Source organism: Callorhinus ursinus, unplaced genomic scaffold (genome assembly GCF_003265705.2).
Source record: "Callorhinus ursinus isolate GAN/ISIS: 27379988/994484 unplaced genomic scaffold, GSC_fseal_2.0 scaffold8, whole genome shotgun sequence".
Lineage (NCBI taxonomy): Eukaryota > Metazoa > Chordata > Mammalia > Carnivora > Otariidae > Callorhinus > Callorhinus ursinus.
This window is the reverse complement of record NW_027397070.1, coordinates 52,588,853-52,607,879: the sequence shown is the minus strand read 5'-3', so window position 1 is coordinate 52,607,879 and position 19,027 is coordinate 52,588,853. Positions and strand designations below refer to the sequence as shown.

General features: G+C 40.8%; 1 protein-coding gene across 2 annotated transcripts in view; it reads left to right on the top strand.

The window, feature by feature from the left end:
- The first annotated feature begins 17,217 nt into the window (after window positions 1-17,217).
- The window catches only part of SEL1L (SEL1L adaptor subunit of SYVN1 ubiquitin ligase), a 55,608-nt gene continuing 53,798 nt past the window's right edge, over window positions 17,218-19,027 (top strand). For both annotated transcript variants that reach the window (XM_073895685.1, XM_025869521.2), the window contains exon 1: window positions 17,218-17,404. In XM_073895685.1, coding sequence (XP_073751786.1) covers window positions 17,335-17,404 — 70 coding nt within the window. In that variant the 5' untranslated portion in view covers window positions 17,218-17,334. The remainder of the gene's footprint in view (window positions 17,405-19,027) is intronic.

Below are 19,027 nucleotides of genomic sequence, written 5' to 3'. Positions count from 1 at the left end.
ATTATTGCACGTGCCTGGGTGTTCTGTTGTGGTCGAGTCTGGGTGAGTCATAAAGACATATGTAATTTACAAATTACACATTAATTCCAAAATATTTATCTTTCTTGGCTTAATTTCAGTAATATCTCTAATTATGTTGTTTAATCAGATTTTCCACAAAATTTCTGTTCTCTTGACAGTAGTGCCCAATTATGTGATTTTTTCTTGAGTCACTGAAGTTCTTAGATGGTCTTTAATTCCAGTTTTGGGAAGCTACTCTGCTGAGGCTATAACAATTTGAATTGCCATGAAGTTCTTAAAGCATTTTTGATTAATATTTTCTAATTTTTAATGTGCCTTGTACCACAAATAATAAATTGCTTATGGACTGGCTCTGAGAAACACGGCAACCGCTGGAGACATGGGCTCTCTCTCACCGAGATTCAAAAATGATGGAACCGGGCTGTGTATGGTGATGTCCTTCCTAAGAGTACAGCATGGAAAGGGGAAAATAGAGAATTTTATTGCAGAGAAACCTGATGAACAAGCCAAGTGATCAAGGTCAACATCAACAGTAATGAGTCATATCGGTCATATGTACCCTTGATATGACATGATGGAGCAGGCCCTTCCCCTCCATGGTCTTCCTCACAAAACCCATCACCTCAGTCTAGTCAAGTCCCAATTGAGGGACATTCAGCAAAATACCCTACCAGTATCCCTCAAAATTATTCTCATCAATAGCAAGGCAGACCCGAGAAGCTGTCACAGGCCAGAGGTGCCTAAAGAGACATGATTAAATGTAATATGGTACCTTGGGTGGGATCCTGGCACAGAAAAAGGACATTAGGTAAAAAAGGAAAGCTGATAAAGTATGTTAGTTAACAAAAGTGTATCAATACTGGCTCATCTGTTGTGACAAATGTCCCTTAGGAATGTAAGATGTTGGGGCACCTGGATGGCCCAGTCCGTTGGGTGTCTGCCTTCGGCTCAGGTCATGATCCCAGGTCCTGGGATCAAGCCCAGCATCGGGTGGGCTCCCTGCTCAGCCCAGAGTCTGCTTCTTTCTCTCCCTCTGCCCCTCCTTCCCCGACCCCTGGCTCGTTCTCTCTCCCTCAAATAAATAAATAAAATCTTTATAAAAAAAGGATTCTAAGATGTCACTAATAGGGGAAACTGGGTACAGAATATATGGGAACGCTGCTATCTTTGCAAACTTTTCTGTAAATCTAAAACTGTTCTAAGATTAAAAGTTTATATATTTTTTAATGTAATAGAATATGTCAGAAGGACAAAATGGCCTCATATGAGGCCTCCCAGCAGGAAAGGAGAAGCTAAGGAGACACCATAGAGAAGGGGAAGGTGGTTTTGTGACACAGTCATCCCAGGGCTCAGACTGTCCTAGGAGAGACCTGTCCGGGCACTGATTCATCTTGCCTCAGCCATCCTGATGCCATGGACATACTTTGCAGGAAATAGCTATGTGTATGTCACCAAGAGCGATCCATAAGCTTGGGAACCTCAGGCCATTTTCCCTATGAGCCACCATGACTGAATCAGACGGGTGAAGGAGCCCTCTTCCCACCCACCCGGAGCGGGGAGCCGTATCAAGCAATGACCACCAGGGGGCGCATGAGGCCATCGAGAGCTCCAGGTCGAGCGCTCCGCAGTCTGGGACCGGACCTGGAAGGGTGTGTCTGTGATCCCGCTCCCCTGGAAACAAAAGAACCACACTTTTGATTTTCAGGTCATGGTCAGGATCGTCAGGCCGACTGAGGACATACCAGATGTGCACGTCCATCGTCACAGCCCCGAATAAACTGCAATACAACTCATTTTAATTTCTCAACTCTGTGCCAGCCCCTTTGAGGTCTGATCTTACACAATCGTGGGAGCTGTTAAATACTCTGTCTTTGCACCTGATATTGGAACTTGAAGTCCACAGGGCACACAGGCAGGAAGGGAAGCTGAAGTAAAATGGGGAAAGAAGGATGTGCTGGAGCCCACACAAAGGAGCTGGGGTCCACAATGACAGGCTAAACTCGCGTCAGTTCTTGTGGCTCTGACTTTGATCATTTCTATGGACTGAACTGTGCTACCCCCAAATTCATATGTTGAAATCCTCACTGCTACATGATGGTTAATTTTATGTATCTTGACTGGGTCACAGGATGCCCAGATTAAACATTATTCATGGATGTGTCTGTGTGGTTGTTTCAGGACAAGATTAGCATTTGAATGGGTAGACTCAGCAAAGCAGATGAACACCCTTGGGTGGGCATCATCCAATCGGCTGAGGGCCTGAACAGAACGAAAAGTGGAAGGGACAAATTCTCTTCCTGCCTGCCTGCTTGAGCTGGAACATCAGTCTTCTCCTGCTCTTGAACTGACATTTAGCCCATGGAGCGGTTCCCCTAGTTCTCAGGCCTTTAGACTCAGATTATAATTACACTCTTGCCTTTCCTGTATCTCCAGCTTCCAGGGGGAAGATCCTGGGACTTCTCAAACTCCATAATTGCATGAGCCAATTCCTTATAATAAATCTCCTTTTATATGTATATATAATCATATAAATAATATATTTTATTATAATATAATTATAATTAATATAATATAAATAGTATATATCTATAAGTGTATATATAGGTATTTATACACATGTATCTATATATACACTTATATCCTACTTATATTATATATTATACTATATATTTTATATATGTGTGTCTTATTGGTTCTGTTTTTCCATTTCCAGAGAACCCTGACTAATACACCCTAGCACCTCAGCATGTGACCATATTTGGAGATAGTGTCTTTAACAAGATAATTAAGCTAAAATTACTCATTAGGGTGGGCCCTCATCCCATATGGCTGGTATCCCTATTAGAAGAGGAAATTAGAATCGGAAGACACACACCAAGGGCAGACGATGTGAAGACATAGAGAGAAGATGCCATCTACTGGCCAAGGAAAGAGGCTCAGAAGAAAGCAACCTCACCAACATGTTGATCTCAGACTTCTAACCTTCAGGACTGTGAGAAAATACATCTCTGTTGCTTAGGCCTTAATACCCAGTCTGTGGTATTTTGTTATGGAGGCCCTGGCAAACTGAAACAATAACAATGACATCCTCCAGAAACCAGAGCCCTTCTCCATGAAGCTCAAGACCCCCAGAGCTGGAGATGCTGAAGGATTCAAGGAGAGTAGAGCAGTTGCAGGTCCAGCTGCCTCTTTGCACCAGTAGGGTGACCAGAAACATACCTGTACCAGAAACATCCAGGAAGGGAGACTCTGGAGAATGCAGTTCAGCCTAGACACGTTGGCATATTACAAAGCCAATGTAATTACCTAACACAAAACACAGCCCCTTCTACCATTTCCATTACAACAGGGGTTCTCAACTGGGGCTGATTTTGCCCCCAGGGATGTTTGGAAATGTCTAGAGATACGTTCAGTTGTCACACCTGGCGAGCGGGCTGCCATCGACATCTAGCCAGTAGATGTCAAGGATGCTACTAAATACTCTTTGGCACAGGAACCACACAACAAAGAATTATCCAGCCCCAAAATGTCAATAGTTCCAAGGCTGAGAAACCCTGCATTGCATCAACAAATTCTTCACACCAAGAATTCAAAATTTCAGCAGATGTAATGAAAACTGAGCTGGGGAAAGGGACATGGGTAGTCACATCACACAGTGTCCAGCCATGTACCATCACCTCTCTGCCTCTCCTCCCTCCCTCCCTCCCTTTGCTCTTCACTCCCACCTCTCACGTCCCCTGGGAACTCTAGATTCTGCTCCTTTCCTTTACAGAGTAGCTTCCAAATCTGAAATCTTGAATTCGTCCAATATCCTGAAACTCAGGATCCCATCTTTTGTCCCAAGGAATTATCAGAATATTTTTCTTCAATAATGTGACATCTTCCCCAAAGGGAAATTTGAATGCTAAGACATAAGGTAAAAAAAATTTTCTCCACCTTGAAATATATGTGAGCATACTCATATACTCAGACCAAGACAAAAAATCTGGAAATATGTAACAGAAAATGTTACTAAGGCTTAATTCTGAGTATTGCAACTTGAGTTGATTTGTTTTCCCTTTTTGCTTATTTACATTTTCCATTTTCCCCCCATTGAAAAGACATGGTTAGTAAAGGAAAGAAGTATGTCTGTGGGGGTGATATATAACAACATGTAAAGATTCTTGCAAAATAATACCAAATGAATAAAGTATCAGATTTAGTTATATATACTGTATGACTCTATTTTCAAAGTATGAAGAAAAAAAAACCCAAGGGGAGTATGGGACAGCAATAAGAACAAATACCTAGAAAGAAACACATCATGGTGTTTTATTCAGAAAGCCAAACCAGAAAGGACTTTGTTTTTCTCTATTGCTGCTTTTCTTAATTTCTAAAAATTAACACAATGTACATACCCAGTATAACCGTCTAACTAACCTACAGTGTGGGTGAGACCTTCAAATATGATCTCTGTCCCTTCCATGATTAGGTTACATTATATGACAAAAGTGAAGAGATTCTTACAAATATAAGGTCCCTAATCAGTTGCCTCTGAGTTAATCAAAAGGGAGATTATCCTGGGAGGATCTGACCTAGTCAGGTAAGCCATTTAAAAGAGGGTTTACCATCCAGAGATTTGAAGCAACAGACTCTCTCTCTTTCCTGCTGGCTTTGAAGAAGCAATGAGTTTGTTGCCATGATTTTTATAGCTTCAAGGAAATGAATTCCACCAATATTCACATGAGCCTGGAGGAGGACCCCCAGCTCTCAAACACTTTAGTTGCAGCCTTGTGAGAGCCTTGAGCAGAGGATCCATTTCCACCATGCTGAGACTCCTGACATGGAAGCTATGGGATAATAAATGTGTGTCTTAAGCTGCTAAATTTGTCATAATTTGTTAAGTACCAACAGAAAACTAATAGACCCAACTAGGTCTCCAATGAAAAATTACATTTTAGTAAACAAACCGTAGAATGGAAACCAAGAGATCTGGGTCTATATCATCACCATTACCTACCTATGTGATCTTAAACAAGTCATTTTTCAAGGCATGAGGTTTTCAAACATGTAATATGAGAGATAAAGACTTGAAAATCCTATGATTCTAAATCTTGCCACAATCAATTCTGAGTTACTGTGCTTCCCCCCGCTCCCCCCACCGCTCTTGCTTATAATGGAGTCTATAGAGCTGAAGATAGGTAGGTAGCCCATTAGTTAGACTGTCAAAATTTTTTCATAATAAAGAAATTCTCTTTATAGCAGTACTTATTCTTCAAAACATGGCACTTGCCTCACTACAACCCAATTGTAATTTTAGAATACAAATATATAGCAAAAGCACTTGAGATCAAATATATACAAACTAAAATGCAACAAAGGAATATTTTATGAAAAGGGAGAAAGTCCAACAAAAGAAGGGTTAAACTGGAACTGTGCTGCTCAGAATTCAGGATTGGGTTTTGAAAAGGAAGATTATCAGACAATAAAGGTAAGCAATCCAACTAGAGGGAAGGAACCAGCGGGATTAAAGCAAGTATAACAGCATCTGAAACAGAATCTATGTTTCTATAGAATGAATTGTGTACCCCCCCACCCCATCCCAAATTCACATGTGGAAGCCCTCACCCACCATATGATGGTATTTGGAGATGGTAATCTCCTCCCAAATGGGGTCATGAGGGTGGAGCCCCTTGGTGGGGTTACTGTCCTTAAAAGAAGAGACACCAGAACCCAACAGCTCTGTCTCTCACTGCGATGGACACAGGACCCAGCAAAGGCAGCTGTCTGCAAGAAAGCTTTCGCTGGAGGCTGACCACGCTGGCACCCTGATCTCAGGCTTCTAGTCTTCAGAACTGAGAGAAATAAATTCCTTTTCTCAAAGCCACCCAGCCTGTGGTATTTTGTTACAACAGCCTGAGCTGACTCATACATATGTATTAGGGGGAAAGGAAAAAATAGGATTAGAGAGGAGAGGAGGGGAAAAGATGCTTGGTGGCTACGCAGGGGAGTTTGAATTCACTGCCCAATGTTATAGGAAATCCTTGTGACTTCTTGAGCCAGAGAGATTGAGGAAACAGAGTCTAATGATAATCTCATCAACAAGTTTATGGGACATAACGTTATGAGGGCTATGACCAGGATGGTGACCATAGAAATAGAATGGAAGCAGAACTTTCAGGAAACATTAAGCAACTTGAATTGCCAGGACTTCAAAATAAAATCAATTGTTATTAAATAATGAACTCAGTCCTTAAGCCTGAGAAATGAGAAATTCTGATTAAGAGGGAAATGGTGGGAATCTGGCCAATTAATGAGGAACTGACAAAGGAATCTGGCCCACTTTAATGGGGGAACCTGTCTCCCTTGCTCTCCAGATAACCTCCCAAAGTTTTCTGGAGAATCAATAAAAAATTGAAAAAGTTGTTTGACCTTTAGAAGGACCGCTCAAGAACAGAATACCCAGGTTGACCTCCTTCTTAGTTGCCAGCTAATCAGGACCGAAAAATTGCTAAAAATGCTCACTGTTTCGAGTCTCCAGTTTTTTTCTCCCTTCTCTTTCTTTTTCATAAATCCTGTTTTGTCTTTATTTCCTGACTCAGCATAAGAATCCCTCCCTCGTACGTATGTATGCCCACCCCCTTGCATGTATATTGTGTGAAATATAGCAATGTCTCTGAGTTATTCTGTGACTCAAGGATGGACTTCCTCCTCTTCCTCCTCCGCTTTTGTGCTTGGCCCTGAAGTCAGGTGCCAGGCTGAAATACTGGACCCACATTCTGAGCTGCAGACCAGGGCAAGTTTCTAAACATTTCTATGCCTTGGTTTCTTCGCCCCCCAAAATAAGGATAACTAGAGCATCTCCTTTGTGTTATTACTGACAGAGGCTTAAAGGATGAGGACATATGTGAAGTGCTGCCACAGTGCTAGGCACATTGTGAGTGCACACAAACCTGAGTTCTTACCATTAGAACTCAGTGAACCAAGGAAACTTCCAGAATCCCAGCAGCAGTGCAATAAATAGAAAGAAATGGGCTGTCAACTCTTTGAAAAACAACAGGAACATATTTTTGCAATTTCTGAGTCTTAAACTATTTCCAAACAGAAAGTTATTTTTAAAAATAATGCACAAAGGGGCACCTGGGTGGCTCAGTCGTTAAGCATCTGCCTTCAGCTCAGGTCATGGTCCCAGGGTCCTGGGATCGAGCCCCGCATCGGGCTCCCTGCTCGGCGGGAAGCCAGCTTCTCCCTCTCCCGCTCCCCCTGCTGGTGTTCCCTCTCTCTCTGTGTCTCTTTCTGTCAAATAAGTAAATAAAATCTTAAAAAAAAATAATAATGAACAAGGACAGCCTGATAAGCACTGCAGATGACCTTCTCCCCTCTCCTGGAGTTATCTTTCACATGAGGGGCAGTATTCAAGCTGCCTTCCCAGTTCGGTCATGTATGCATTGATGCTGGATAAAAAGTCCAGCATCATAATGAGGCTTTACTTTGCGGTCTTTCGTTGTTAGGCTGCTTTCTTATGGTATTGCTTTTAATCTTCGTGACAGTTCTGAGAGGTAAGCCAGGTTTAACAATCCTGATTTTGTAGATTAAGAAACTGAGCCTTAGGGATGTTACAGAACTTGCCAACGTTTCTATGGCTGCTGAACTGATGAACAGGCAGAAGGCACAATCCACAGTAGGGCTCAGGTCTATTCCACAGCATTGCTTTTTTTACATTTTTTATTTATTTGTTTGTTTGTTTATTTATTTTTGTAGCACATGGGACTGCTCACTTAAGTGCGTTTTTTAATACTTTTTTCCAAAATGAAGTCCAGGCATATTGCAGTTTTGGTTCCAGAACACTGCAATGAAGGGAAGATCACAATAAAGCAAACATTGCAATAAAGTGAGTCAAATGAATTTTTTGGTTTCACAGTGCCTATAAATTATGTTTACACTATACTGTAGTCTACTAAGAGTGCAATGGCATATGCTGTAGAAAAAAAATGTGCATACCTTAATTTAAAAATCTTTTCTTGCTAAAAGATCCTAACCAGCCCTGAGCTTTCGGTGAGACGTAGTCCCTGATCACAGATCATTGTAACAAATACAAGAGGCACATTGTGAGTGCACAATGAAAAAATTTAAAATACTGCTAGAATTACCAAAATGTGACACAGAGACATGAAGTGAGCAAATGTTGTTGGGAAAATGGTGCTGATAAACTTGATCCATGCTGGGTTGCCACAAGCCTTCACCTTGTCAAAAATGCAGTACCTGTGAAACACAATAAAATGAGGTATGCCTATATATCGTAGTTTCCTATTGCTGCTTTTACAAACTTAGTGACTTAAAACGACACAAATTTATCATCTTACAGTTTGAATGTTAAAAGTCCAAAAATGGACCTTCCAGAGCTAAAATCAAGAAGTTGGCAGGGCTGTCTGTGTTCCTTCTGCAGGCTCCAGCAGAGAATCCATTCTTTGCTGTCCCTAGCTTCTAGAGGCTTTCTGCATTCTTTGGTTCATGGTCCCCTTTTAGTAACAGCATCACTCCAAGCCCTGTCTCTGTCATCATACCTTCTCTTTCTGACTTTGACCTTCCTGCCTCCCTCTTGTAAGAATGTGCACGATTACGTTTAGGACTCAACTGGATAATCCAGGAGAATCTTCCCATCTCGAGACCCGTAATTTAATTACATCAGCAAAGTCCTATGCCTTCAAAGGTACCATACGCACAGGTTTGGGAATTAGGAACATCTTGCATTATTCTGCCTGCCACAAGGCATCATTTACATACGTTAAAATTCATGGGTCTTGAGGGCATGGGTCTATGAGTTTTGACAGGTGTGTATCTGTCACTCGTGTGACCCACGTGCTAATTGGACTATAGAAGATTTCCATTATCCAAAAGTTCCCTCCTGCCCGTTTCCAGTCAATTTTCCCCTTCCCACCCTCAACCCCAAGCAACTGCTATTCTGAATGCTATCACTACAGGTTAGTTGCAATTGATCTTGAGCTCCATAGGAATGGAATCATAAAAGATGTGCTCTGTCAAACAAATAAATAAGATCTTTGGTCTGGTTTCTTTCACTCAGCAAAATGTTTTTGGATTCATGCATGATACGCACGTACCAGTAATTCTTTCCTTTTTGTGGCCAAGTGGTATTCCATTGTTTACATGTACAAGAACTATGGTTAAAAATTTTATTCATCGGTTTTACCCTTTTATAGCCCTACCAGTTCCGACTGCTCTACATCCTCATCAACATCTGTCATTGTTTCAAAGTTTAGTCATTTAGTGGGAGTGACATTTTGTTGTGATTTTAATTTACATTTACTTGATGAGTAAAGATGTTGAACACCTTTTCATGTGCTTATTTTCTACTTACCTATTTTCCCTGCAAGGGTATGTTCAAATCTTTTCCTTTTTTTTTTTTTGGTATTTTTATTATTGTGTCTCATTGTATTTGTATATTTATTATAGTATTTTATATTTCTATTTATTACATTAATATATTTATAATATACATTAGTTACATCATATTTATATTGTTCATGTTACTTAATTCTTATTTATCTTATGTCTATGCTGATAGCCTGCATAGTTTTAAATAGTACATTCATTATGTTTTTATTATTGAGTTCTTCATAAATTTTGGACACATGAGTCTATAACAATGTAATCAATTAAATGAATAAATAAATAAGCTTTGGAAATAAATAAATTAGATTTGGAAAGCTAATAATAAATGTAGAAGGAATGATAGAATATAGAAAATCACCCTTTGGCAGCCGTCATAGTAATTATTGATTCAGGCAAGAATCATGAATATACATGGTAAAATTAGTGGGTGACTGTTTAAGGAATAGTGAGATATTTACATAATCTCACAGTATCTTCTTCAAGATACATATTAATTACAAAAGTCAATGCAGTGGAAACACCTCCTTAACCAATTGACCAACATTATCATTGCCAGGATTTGGAATAACCAATAGCATTTGGATCCTGACATGATCTCCTAAGAATTCAGCATCATTTCTGTGATGGTCTCACTAAATGTGCATAACCTGAATCTAATCATGACACAAATTGACATTAGGGTACATTCTATGAAATAACTTGTTTATACACTTGAAATTATTGATATCAAGAGGTTCAGGAACGCGCACACACACACACACACACACACACACACACACAGACCCCTTCAGGCACTGTTTCAGGTTAAAGGACTCTAATGAGATGTGACAAACTGGATGGACCTGATGATCTTGGATTTTCTACTGTTAGAAAGGACATCATTGTGGCAAATTGGCACGATAGGAATAAAGTCTGGAGATGACAGTATTGAATCAGTGTTAACTATCTAACTCTGATAATAGTTCTGTGGCTATGTTAGAGAATTCATTGTTTTCAGGAAATACTAACACATGTAGGGATAAAGAAGCATCATGCCTGCAAATTTTTTCAGTTGTTTTAATTATATACATGTGTGCCAGTGCATACACACACTTTTCATGCATATATGAAATATGTACTTGTTAATGTATATTTTAATAGATACAGAACACATATATTTCTTTTTTGTCAATGCAGCCCTTCAAGTTGGATTTATGTGAAATCAACATGGCATAGCCGGGGGCCTATTCAAGAATAGGAAATGATCAAAACCCCTATTTTACATCAAATATGTTTTCTAAACTTACTTCCAAGTGACTTGTATTTACGATAATATTGTTTGAGTATTTTGAGGGTCCTTATTTGAAGATCTTTCTCTTAGGATTTTACAGTCTTAATTTTGCATTTACCATCTCAGTTTCTAACCAGTGGTGTGAACTCCCGCTGAATCAAACTTTTGAGTACAACTGTTTTCAGTGGTTACTTTATCATTATATCCAAACTATTAATAAAGAGGTTTGTGGAATTATTTGCTCATTCTCACACAGGAGAGGGGAAGGCTCTGGGCCACTATCCAAGCCACACTTCAAGATAGCCAGTCTCAGAGTCATAAGAAGTAGCATTCTGACTATGCCTTAATATTGACCTAAAATCCTTAAACCATCTGGCCCCAGACACTTCTCTGACGTGCCCTCCTCCCTCTTTTCTGCCATCTCCTCCCTCATTCGCTTCAGCATCCACAGGGCTCCTTGCTGTCCCTGGAGCATAACAGACATGCTCTTGCCTTGGAACATTTATTGGGGCTGCTCCTTATTCTGGAAGGCTCTTCACACCCACATTTTTTTAATTTTTTACATTTCAATTCACATGTAATTAACGTACAGTGTTATATTTCTTTTAGATGTTATGCATATCAAAACCCCAGTGAGCTATCACCTTAAACCTGTCGGAAAGACTAGACCCACTCCCACATCTTCACGGCTCACTCCTCATCACTATAAGTCTCTGCTCAAATGTGAGCTTTACAGGGAAGCCTTCCCTGACCTCCCTGCTTTAAATTTAAGTGGTGGTCCCCACACACCCTCCAACACCCTACGCCCCTTCCTTGATTGTTTTTTCTTTATAGTACTTGTCACCTTCCAATAAATTATCATTTACTTATTTATTTTATTCTCTTTCTCCCCTGGCTAAGAATGAACTCTATGATTTTGGTCTATTTTATCGATTGCTGAATCCCCAGCACCAAGAACCCCATGTGTCTCCCATTCGTTTTCGGAGAAAGAGAAACAAAGAGTAGCTCCTGACAAACAGGAGCAGGCTTGGCACTCACAACCAGGCCATGAGATTCTCCTCTTGGACATAAATAATCTCAGAATACCAACCACAGACAGGTTACTCTGAGACAAAGCAAACCATGTCACAATTTTATTTAAGCACAAACAGAAACAAGTTCCCTGGGCCACTCATGAAGTACCAAACACTTCCTCTCTTGGCTAAAATAGGTAGCTACTGTTTCTTCACCAATGATAGCTTTATCTTCATTCTGGTTTCCTCTCCTTTAAGGTAGGGCTTACTGACTGATTTCTACCAAATCATGGAAATCGGGGGTACTTCTAACAGCATCCAATTTAGAGCAAACCCAGCTTCCCTGGATCCTCCCGCCAGTTACACAACCAAAGCCCAAATCCTATACTAGGTTCTTTCTAAAGCTCCCTTCCTGAGACACACCGTGCGGTGTTCTTCCTCATTGCAGGAAGTACTAAACCAAATGTGTTCAACTACAGGTGTGTCCTTAGTGGCCTTCGGCTGAAGGGCATTGACAGTGCCCAGAAAATATTTGTCGAAGGAAGGAAGGAAGAAGTAATGGCTATCCTATGACTATCATGTTCTTTTTTTTTAAATTTATTTATTTGACAGAGAGAGAGAGAGAGAGAGCACAAGTAAGCAGAGCAGTGGGCAGAGGGAGAGAGAGAAGCAGGGTCCCTGCTGAGCAGAGCCTGATGTGGGGCTTGATCCCAGAATTGGGATCATGACCTGAACTGAAGGCAGCTGCTTAAATGACTGAGCCACCCAGGCGCCCCAGACTATAATGTTCTTAACCCAGCATTCATTGATTGAATACATTGCCATCTACTCAGGAGTTAAGCATTCTGAATTTAGTGGAGCTCTAAGTTGTGGATCTCCACCTTATAAGGTTCACTTAATCAAGCTCTTATTGAAATATAGCTTTAATCCAGTCTTTCTCCAGAAGTAGTAGTTAACCATCTATGAAAAACTTAGACCAAAAGATGCCTGTCCATTTATTGAGGGTATAAAGGTGTCCTGGCCTTTCCTTTTATCTGGCATGAGTCCACACTGCTTAGAAAGGACATACACCCCCAAAGTCAGTGTCACTTCTACCAATGAAGTTGGTAGAGCCTGAACACACACACACACACACACACACACACACACACACACACCACACCTATTGATTCTATCAGCTTCGAAGCTTAGGTATTTTGAATACTGTGCTCTGCAGTTGGGATCTATACTCTGACCTTTATGACAAGTATAACTATACAAAGTTACATGTACATTCAAAGCTTATTTGATTACTAATTATGTACCTGCTATTTACAACCCTGGAATTATAGTTAATACAATGAAGTATAAAACCACTGTCCACTTACTCAAGGAGCCCAGAATGTGCATGAGGAGATGCCAGGTTCTATCTCATGATATGGTGCAATAATTTCAGTTTTCATTTATCTGTGAGATATAAACACAAAAATAAGGACTTTAAGGCACCTCCTCTGTATCAAAGAAAGTACAGGCTTCTTTAAGTTCTAAGGGGGAAAATATCCTGCTCCCTGTCCCTCCTAACCATGCCCTGGCAGGGAGGTTGGTACAAGTGCTGACAGCCTGTGCACACGGCCAGCCAAATAGATGTCTAAGAATAGCACAGGAGAGGATACACTTGACTAGAGTTAGTGACAGTCACTGCATTCTCAGGAAAAGGCTCTAGGGGTTGTCTTACCATCCTTAAGCAAAGAGCACACTGGATTTACGTCCTCAGCATTTTCAGGAGGCTCTTAATATGTGCTGGTTCCTTGATTCATGTCAATGGAATAAGGTCACCTCAGTGTCCTCTGCGTGAAGAGGCACTTATAATCTACCGCCATGGAGGCTTATGCTGTGTTGTAATGCAGAGCAAACAGGCTTTCTGTGACTTGGAAATCTATGACAGTGACACAGAACACTGATATGGACAAGTTAAACAGAATACAGACAGCTGAGCAAATATTAAAGAAGTCTATAAATTAATAAATAATATTAACATTTTGTACAAGTACAGTGAGTACATAAGTTTAACTGGGAATGTTGGCAGGAAACCACGAGGAATGTATGCCTGGACTAGATAAGGCCATGCAGAACTCACAACCTTTTCACTAATTAATCATCGTGCAATCTAGCAGGCTGAAAAAAATAAATTTGGTTTTCCTACACCGTGTTCTAGACCTGCTTTGGAGACTTTGAATTGCCCCAAAAAGTCAAGGTTCTATGAGTATTCTCCTAAGATATCCACTACTCATTGTTGGCTAAAGACAATAACTCTAGCAGCTCTAAACTTTTTTCATATTAAGGGAATAAAACTAATTTTATTAGTCTTTATACAAACTAATATTTTGATTTCCTTCTTTGCTTTGACCAAGCAATCAATAAGAAATAATATCTGTAGAACATTCTATAATTAAAGAAGTACTTTTTTCCTCCATATCTCTTGAGATATGAACCTCACAACAGACCTGGTGAAGAGAATATTATTAATATACTTATTTTACAGAGGTGCAGAAGAGTGAAGTAAATTTCTCATATACTAGGGATGCAAACGTTCCTTAATATTTCCCTGTAAGATATTTTAAGATTAAACTTACAACTTGGGCTGCCTGGGTGGCTCAGGTGTCTGACTCTTGATTTCACCTCAGGTTGTGATCTCAGGATCATGAAATTGAGCCCCACATGGGTCTCCACACTCAGCACAGATTCTGCTTGAGATTCTCTCTCTCTCTCCCTCTTCCTCTGTCCCTCCCCCTGTTCTCACTATCTCTCTCTCAATAGATAAATAAAACCTTTTCTTGAAAAAAAAGATTAAACTTAGATAGTAAGTACTTACAAAATCTTATTATTAAAATACTTTATAAGTAAGACATATCTATCAATTGACAAAAATTATCTAGTGCTAGTAGATGGCAAGTCCATTGCTATACACCTATATACTAAATTATGTAATTTTCTCTGGCCATAGAAAGTTTGCATCCCACTTAAAAGGCAAGTTTGTGAATGTTCTGTAAACACTTAGAGAAATAAAGAATAACGAGAACTGGCCTGGTCAGAGAAGAGGCTCAGCCAAGATGAAACACAAGTGAAAATGGGAAGGATGCCATGCTTGTGGCTCAGAAAAAGCAAGGGCAGTAGGGAGAGGGTGAAGGAGCCTATGACAAGGCAAGAGTGTGTTCATGTGGATATCAGAAAAGCAGTCAGAGAAGTGGGAAATGCGTTCATGCAGCACTTAGCACAGGGCCTTAAATATAAGAAGCACTTGGGAAAGAAAAAATGAAAAAACAAGCTGAGTCTCAAGCCCTGAACATTCCCTAGTTTATCAATCAGATAATAACCGCTTATCTTGTAGAAGGCAGAAATTCTTCCCAGTACTTCCCCAAGAAAGGAGAACCGTCAGCCCAAGTTCCTATTTTGTCAGAAGTTCAAACGTTTTTTGATTCTATTACAAAGGCAGTCATTGAAAATTTTTGAATAGGAATTTTAATTTATTTTGAACTGAATTGAAATTTAATTTTAAAAGCAAAATTAATCTGGGTCTATGTGGTTTTGGTGAGAATGAAAAGAGAGTGAGGTTGGTGAATATAGCTAGAACTCAGGTGCATCAGGCAGGTAAGGGAAAGTGAGACCCCCAGTAGGGAAGTTTTCAATGAGAAAGAGAAAAATGCTCACAATGACAGGGGCACCTAGCCAGTAGAGCATGCAACTCTTTTTTTTTTTTCTTTTAAGATTTTATCTATTTGTTTGACAGAGAGAGAATACAAGCAGGAGGAGTGGCAGAGGGAGAAGAAAAAGCAGACTCCCCACTGAAGAGAGAGCCTGACGTGGGGCTCCATCCCAGGACCCTGGGATCATGAGCTGAACCCAAGGCAGACACTTAACTGAGTGAGTCACCCAGACTCCCTGAGCATGCAACTCTTGATCCCGGGGTTGTGAATTCGAGTCCTACGTTGGCTGTAGAGATTGCTTAAAAAAATTTTTTTTAAAGTAATAATAAAAGAGTAATTATATAGCTCAAATTGTTAGGATGTGATGATTGATAAGATGAAAAAGGGAGAAAAATATACCAGAATTTACTCTATGATTTAAAGTCAAAGGAACTCTGAGGAAACACTGTTAGTGACAGAAATAGAGATGAATGCCAAGGAGGTAACAGGAGAATAACAGGACAATATTTTCCTTCATCCCCCCACTCTGATGTGAATGTGGAACAGCAGTTAGCTTTTTGGGTTTTGCAGGGTTGTTTTTTGGTTTTGGTTTTTGTTTTGTTTTGTTTTGTTTAGCAGTTAGTTTTTTATCCTCATCCTGAAAAAGAGGATTTTCTATCAAAAAAGAAGAAAATGCCTGGAGGTATTAAGATATGTGGCCAGTGTGGACTTGTCCAGAACCCTGACCTCAAACTGAGCTGAGGACTGAGTTCAACTCAGGACTGAGCTGACGGTGGGTGGACAGAATTACACAATTTGATGAAGGTGCAGGAAAACCAAGCCACTGCCTGCTACCCAGTGGGAGCATGCCTAGAGGTGGTACTTAATACAAAAGACTATTTCGTTGTCTGCAATGCAATGGCCATCACCTTTGTCTCCAAATACATTACTCCAGCCTCCTGAACTCAGTCACCGAAGAAGAGAACAGTGTAACTCACAAAAAGAGAGGGATAAGGACAAGTGCTTGAAAGGGTTTTGGCAAAAACTGTTGGCACGTTTTCCAGATGATTATTACTTGGTGGCCCTCCTAAAAATGAATACTAGCATTGAAATGATCTGCACCGGATGCGGTTTATTTCCTTTTGTTTTATAAGGGAAAGGAGGAGGGGTAATGAGTTCCATCCTGGTTTCCCTATATATGGCATTGTTTTATCTAAATTCAAAAAAAAATACTTCGAACTCAGTCTAGATGTTGTATTTTTCGTAAGTGTTGATATCACTTTGTCCAATTCAAATTTTCTAAAAACAAAAAACAAAAAAACAAAGAGGAAGAAGAGCTTAACACATTACAAACTCTTAACCTTATAATGTGTGTTCCTTGATATATACATATGTGTTGGCTCAAAAAAAGAAAAAATAGGCTGTGGGTTGGTAGCCTTGAGCTAACGTCTAGCCGAGGTGTTACCTAAGTAAGTTCTCTTGACTGCAACAGCCACCTGCACTTTTTTAAATCTTGCTCCATGACGGGCTACGTTTTTCGAGACCACACTTCGAAAGAGGCCCATGGAGTGCATTGTGGGAATTGTAGTCCTGAGTTACTTTCTTTTCTTTCCCGGCCCTGGACTCACGGTCTGTTTCCGGGATGGTTGAACCCAGGATCTACCAATTAGCTGGGGCCATGTCGTGAGGCCGTGGTCCAACCGGGAAAGCCGGTGTGGGAATATCGCAAAAATGATTGGCCAACGCCTGACCCTGGGGGCGGGGCAATAAGGTGGGCGGGAAGACTACGGGGATTGGGCACAGAGCCCGAGGCGGCGGGCGGGGATTGGCTCCGCACTAGGGCAGAGAGGCCTGGGAAGGGGCGGAGGAAGGAGACCAGAGCAGGAAGAGCAGCGGCGAGGCGGCGGCGGTGGCTGAGTCGGTGGTGGCAGAGGCGAAAGCGACAGCTCCAGGGGGTGGCAGCGGCCGCGAGAGCAGAATGCGGGTCCGAGTTGGGCTGACGCTGCTGCTCTGTGCGGTGCTGCTGGGCTCGGCCTCGGCATCCTCGGGTCAGTATCCGCCCCCTCGGACTGGAGGCCGATAGCCACCGCCCCCCCCCCCCGGCCTCCATCCCGGGGCAGGGCCGTGGGGGCTCAAGCTGGAGACTCCACTCTCTCTGGTCACACCTCGCACTAGCGTGTCACTCGCTGTCATTCCTCGGGCTTTGGCTGGCCTGGGCTAGAGGGGGTGTTTCGGGAGCTAGAAAGGGAGGAAGAGAAGGGGCGGTCACCCTGCCCACACCTCTCCTCACTTAACAAACTTTACGCGACTCCTCGCGAATGAGGAATTGACTCTGTGGGAATGAATCCCGTCAGCTGGCTTAGATCCGCAGTGACACCTGAGCCTTACTGGAACTTCCTCAATTCTCAAACAGATTATGTGCTTGGGATTTGTAAATTAAGTAATGGACACACCTGGGGTTATCACTGAGCAGAGCCAGGTGCATCAAAACCGGGATGTTGACAGTGGTTTGGTGGATTTGCTTAGCACCTGAGGTGGCCCCTTGTCTCTTTGTCTATTTAAAAATGAAGACTTTTGATGTAACTGTGTCCACTCTTTATCCCTTTTTAGGAAATATTCCCGAGAAAGTGGTGTTTATCTCTGTCACAGTGTTTCTGAGTTGCCCCATGTTTGTTTAATGTAACTTTGATTTTTTTGAGAAAATCTCGGTCCCTATAAATTTAAAATGTATAGCAGCTGATTTTCATGTTTTGTATAGATATATAACTTCATGTGCTTTTGAATTGATTTTCCAGTTAGCAGATTAATACTATGGTTCTGAAATGTATTTTTCTTTTTTAATAGTTCAGTCTGCCTACATCAGAAAACTTTTATTTTGAAAGTGTTGACAAAGAAGCACGTAGTGTTTGTGAAGAAACAATTAGTACAGTAAAGCTTTTGAATTTTAATCAGTTTAGTTAACAAGACAGCTGTTCTGTGGCTTTAAATTTTTTTGGAACAAAGCAGGGTATAAATGTCAACTCTCTCTCTTTTTTTTTTTCCCAACAGAAAATTTCCCAGATGGCTATTTGAATCCCCAAATTATCTGTCCTAGTTGTAAGTCAATGCCATAACGTCATTCTGTTTCTAAAATAAGAGGTCTAAACCTAAAATTCTATCCATATTGTGGTTTGAGATACCATTTCAAAAGCAACAAGCATATGCTAGTTACTTTACTGCCAACATCATGCTTTGAGGTCTGCCTTCCCCCTTTTTAGTAATGGTTTGCATTCATGACCAAATCTCCAAAACTCTTCCTAACTCTTAAAGCACTGTTAGCAATTATTTGACCAAAGGAAGTATGAAATGAAACTGTTGATTGTAATGGATAGAGTACCTGATGGGCCATAGACCCCATGCATCAGAATTCCTCTTAGGAGTTTGTTAAACATGCAGTTTTAGGTCTGGAACAGGTCGGGGCGTCTGTAGTTCAACAAGCTTCACAAGTAATTCTTCACACTAAAGTGTAAGAATGACTCGTTAAAGAACATAGTAAGTATCCCTCTGGATTCAATTTGCAGAATTTAAAGAAAATTAAAGCCCTACAAACATTTTCCTGTGTCTTCCGTTAACTAGATTTCATATACTTAAGAGCTTCAGGTCAGTGGAGATGGTACTTGAATAAGTCATTT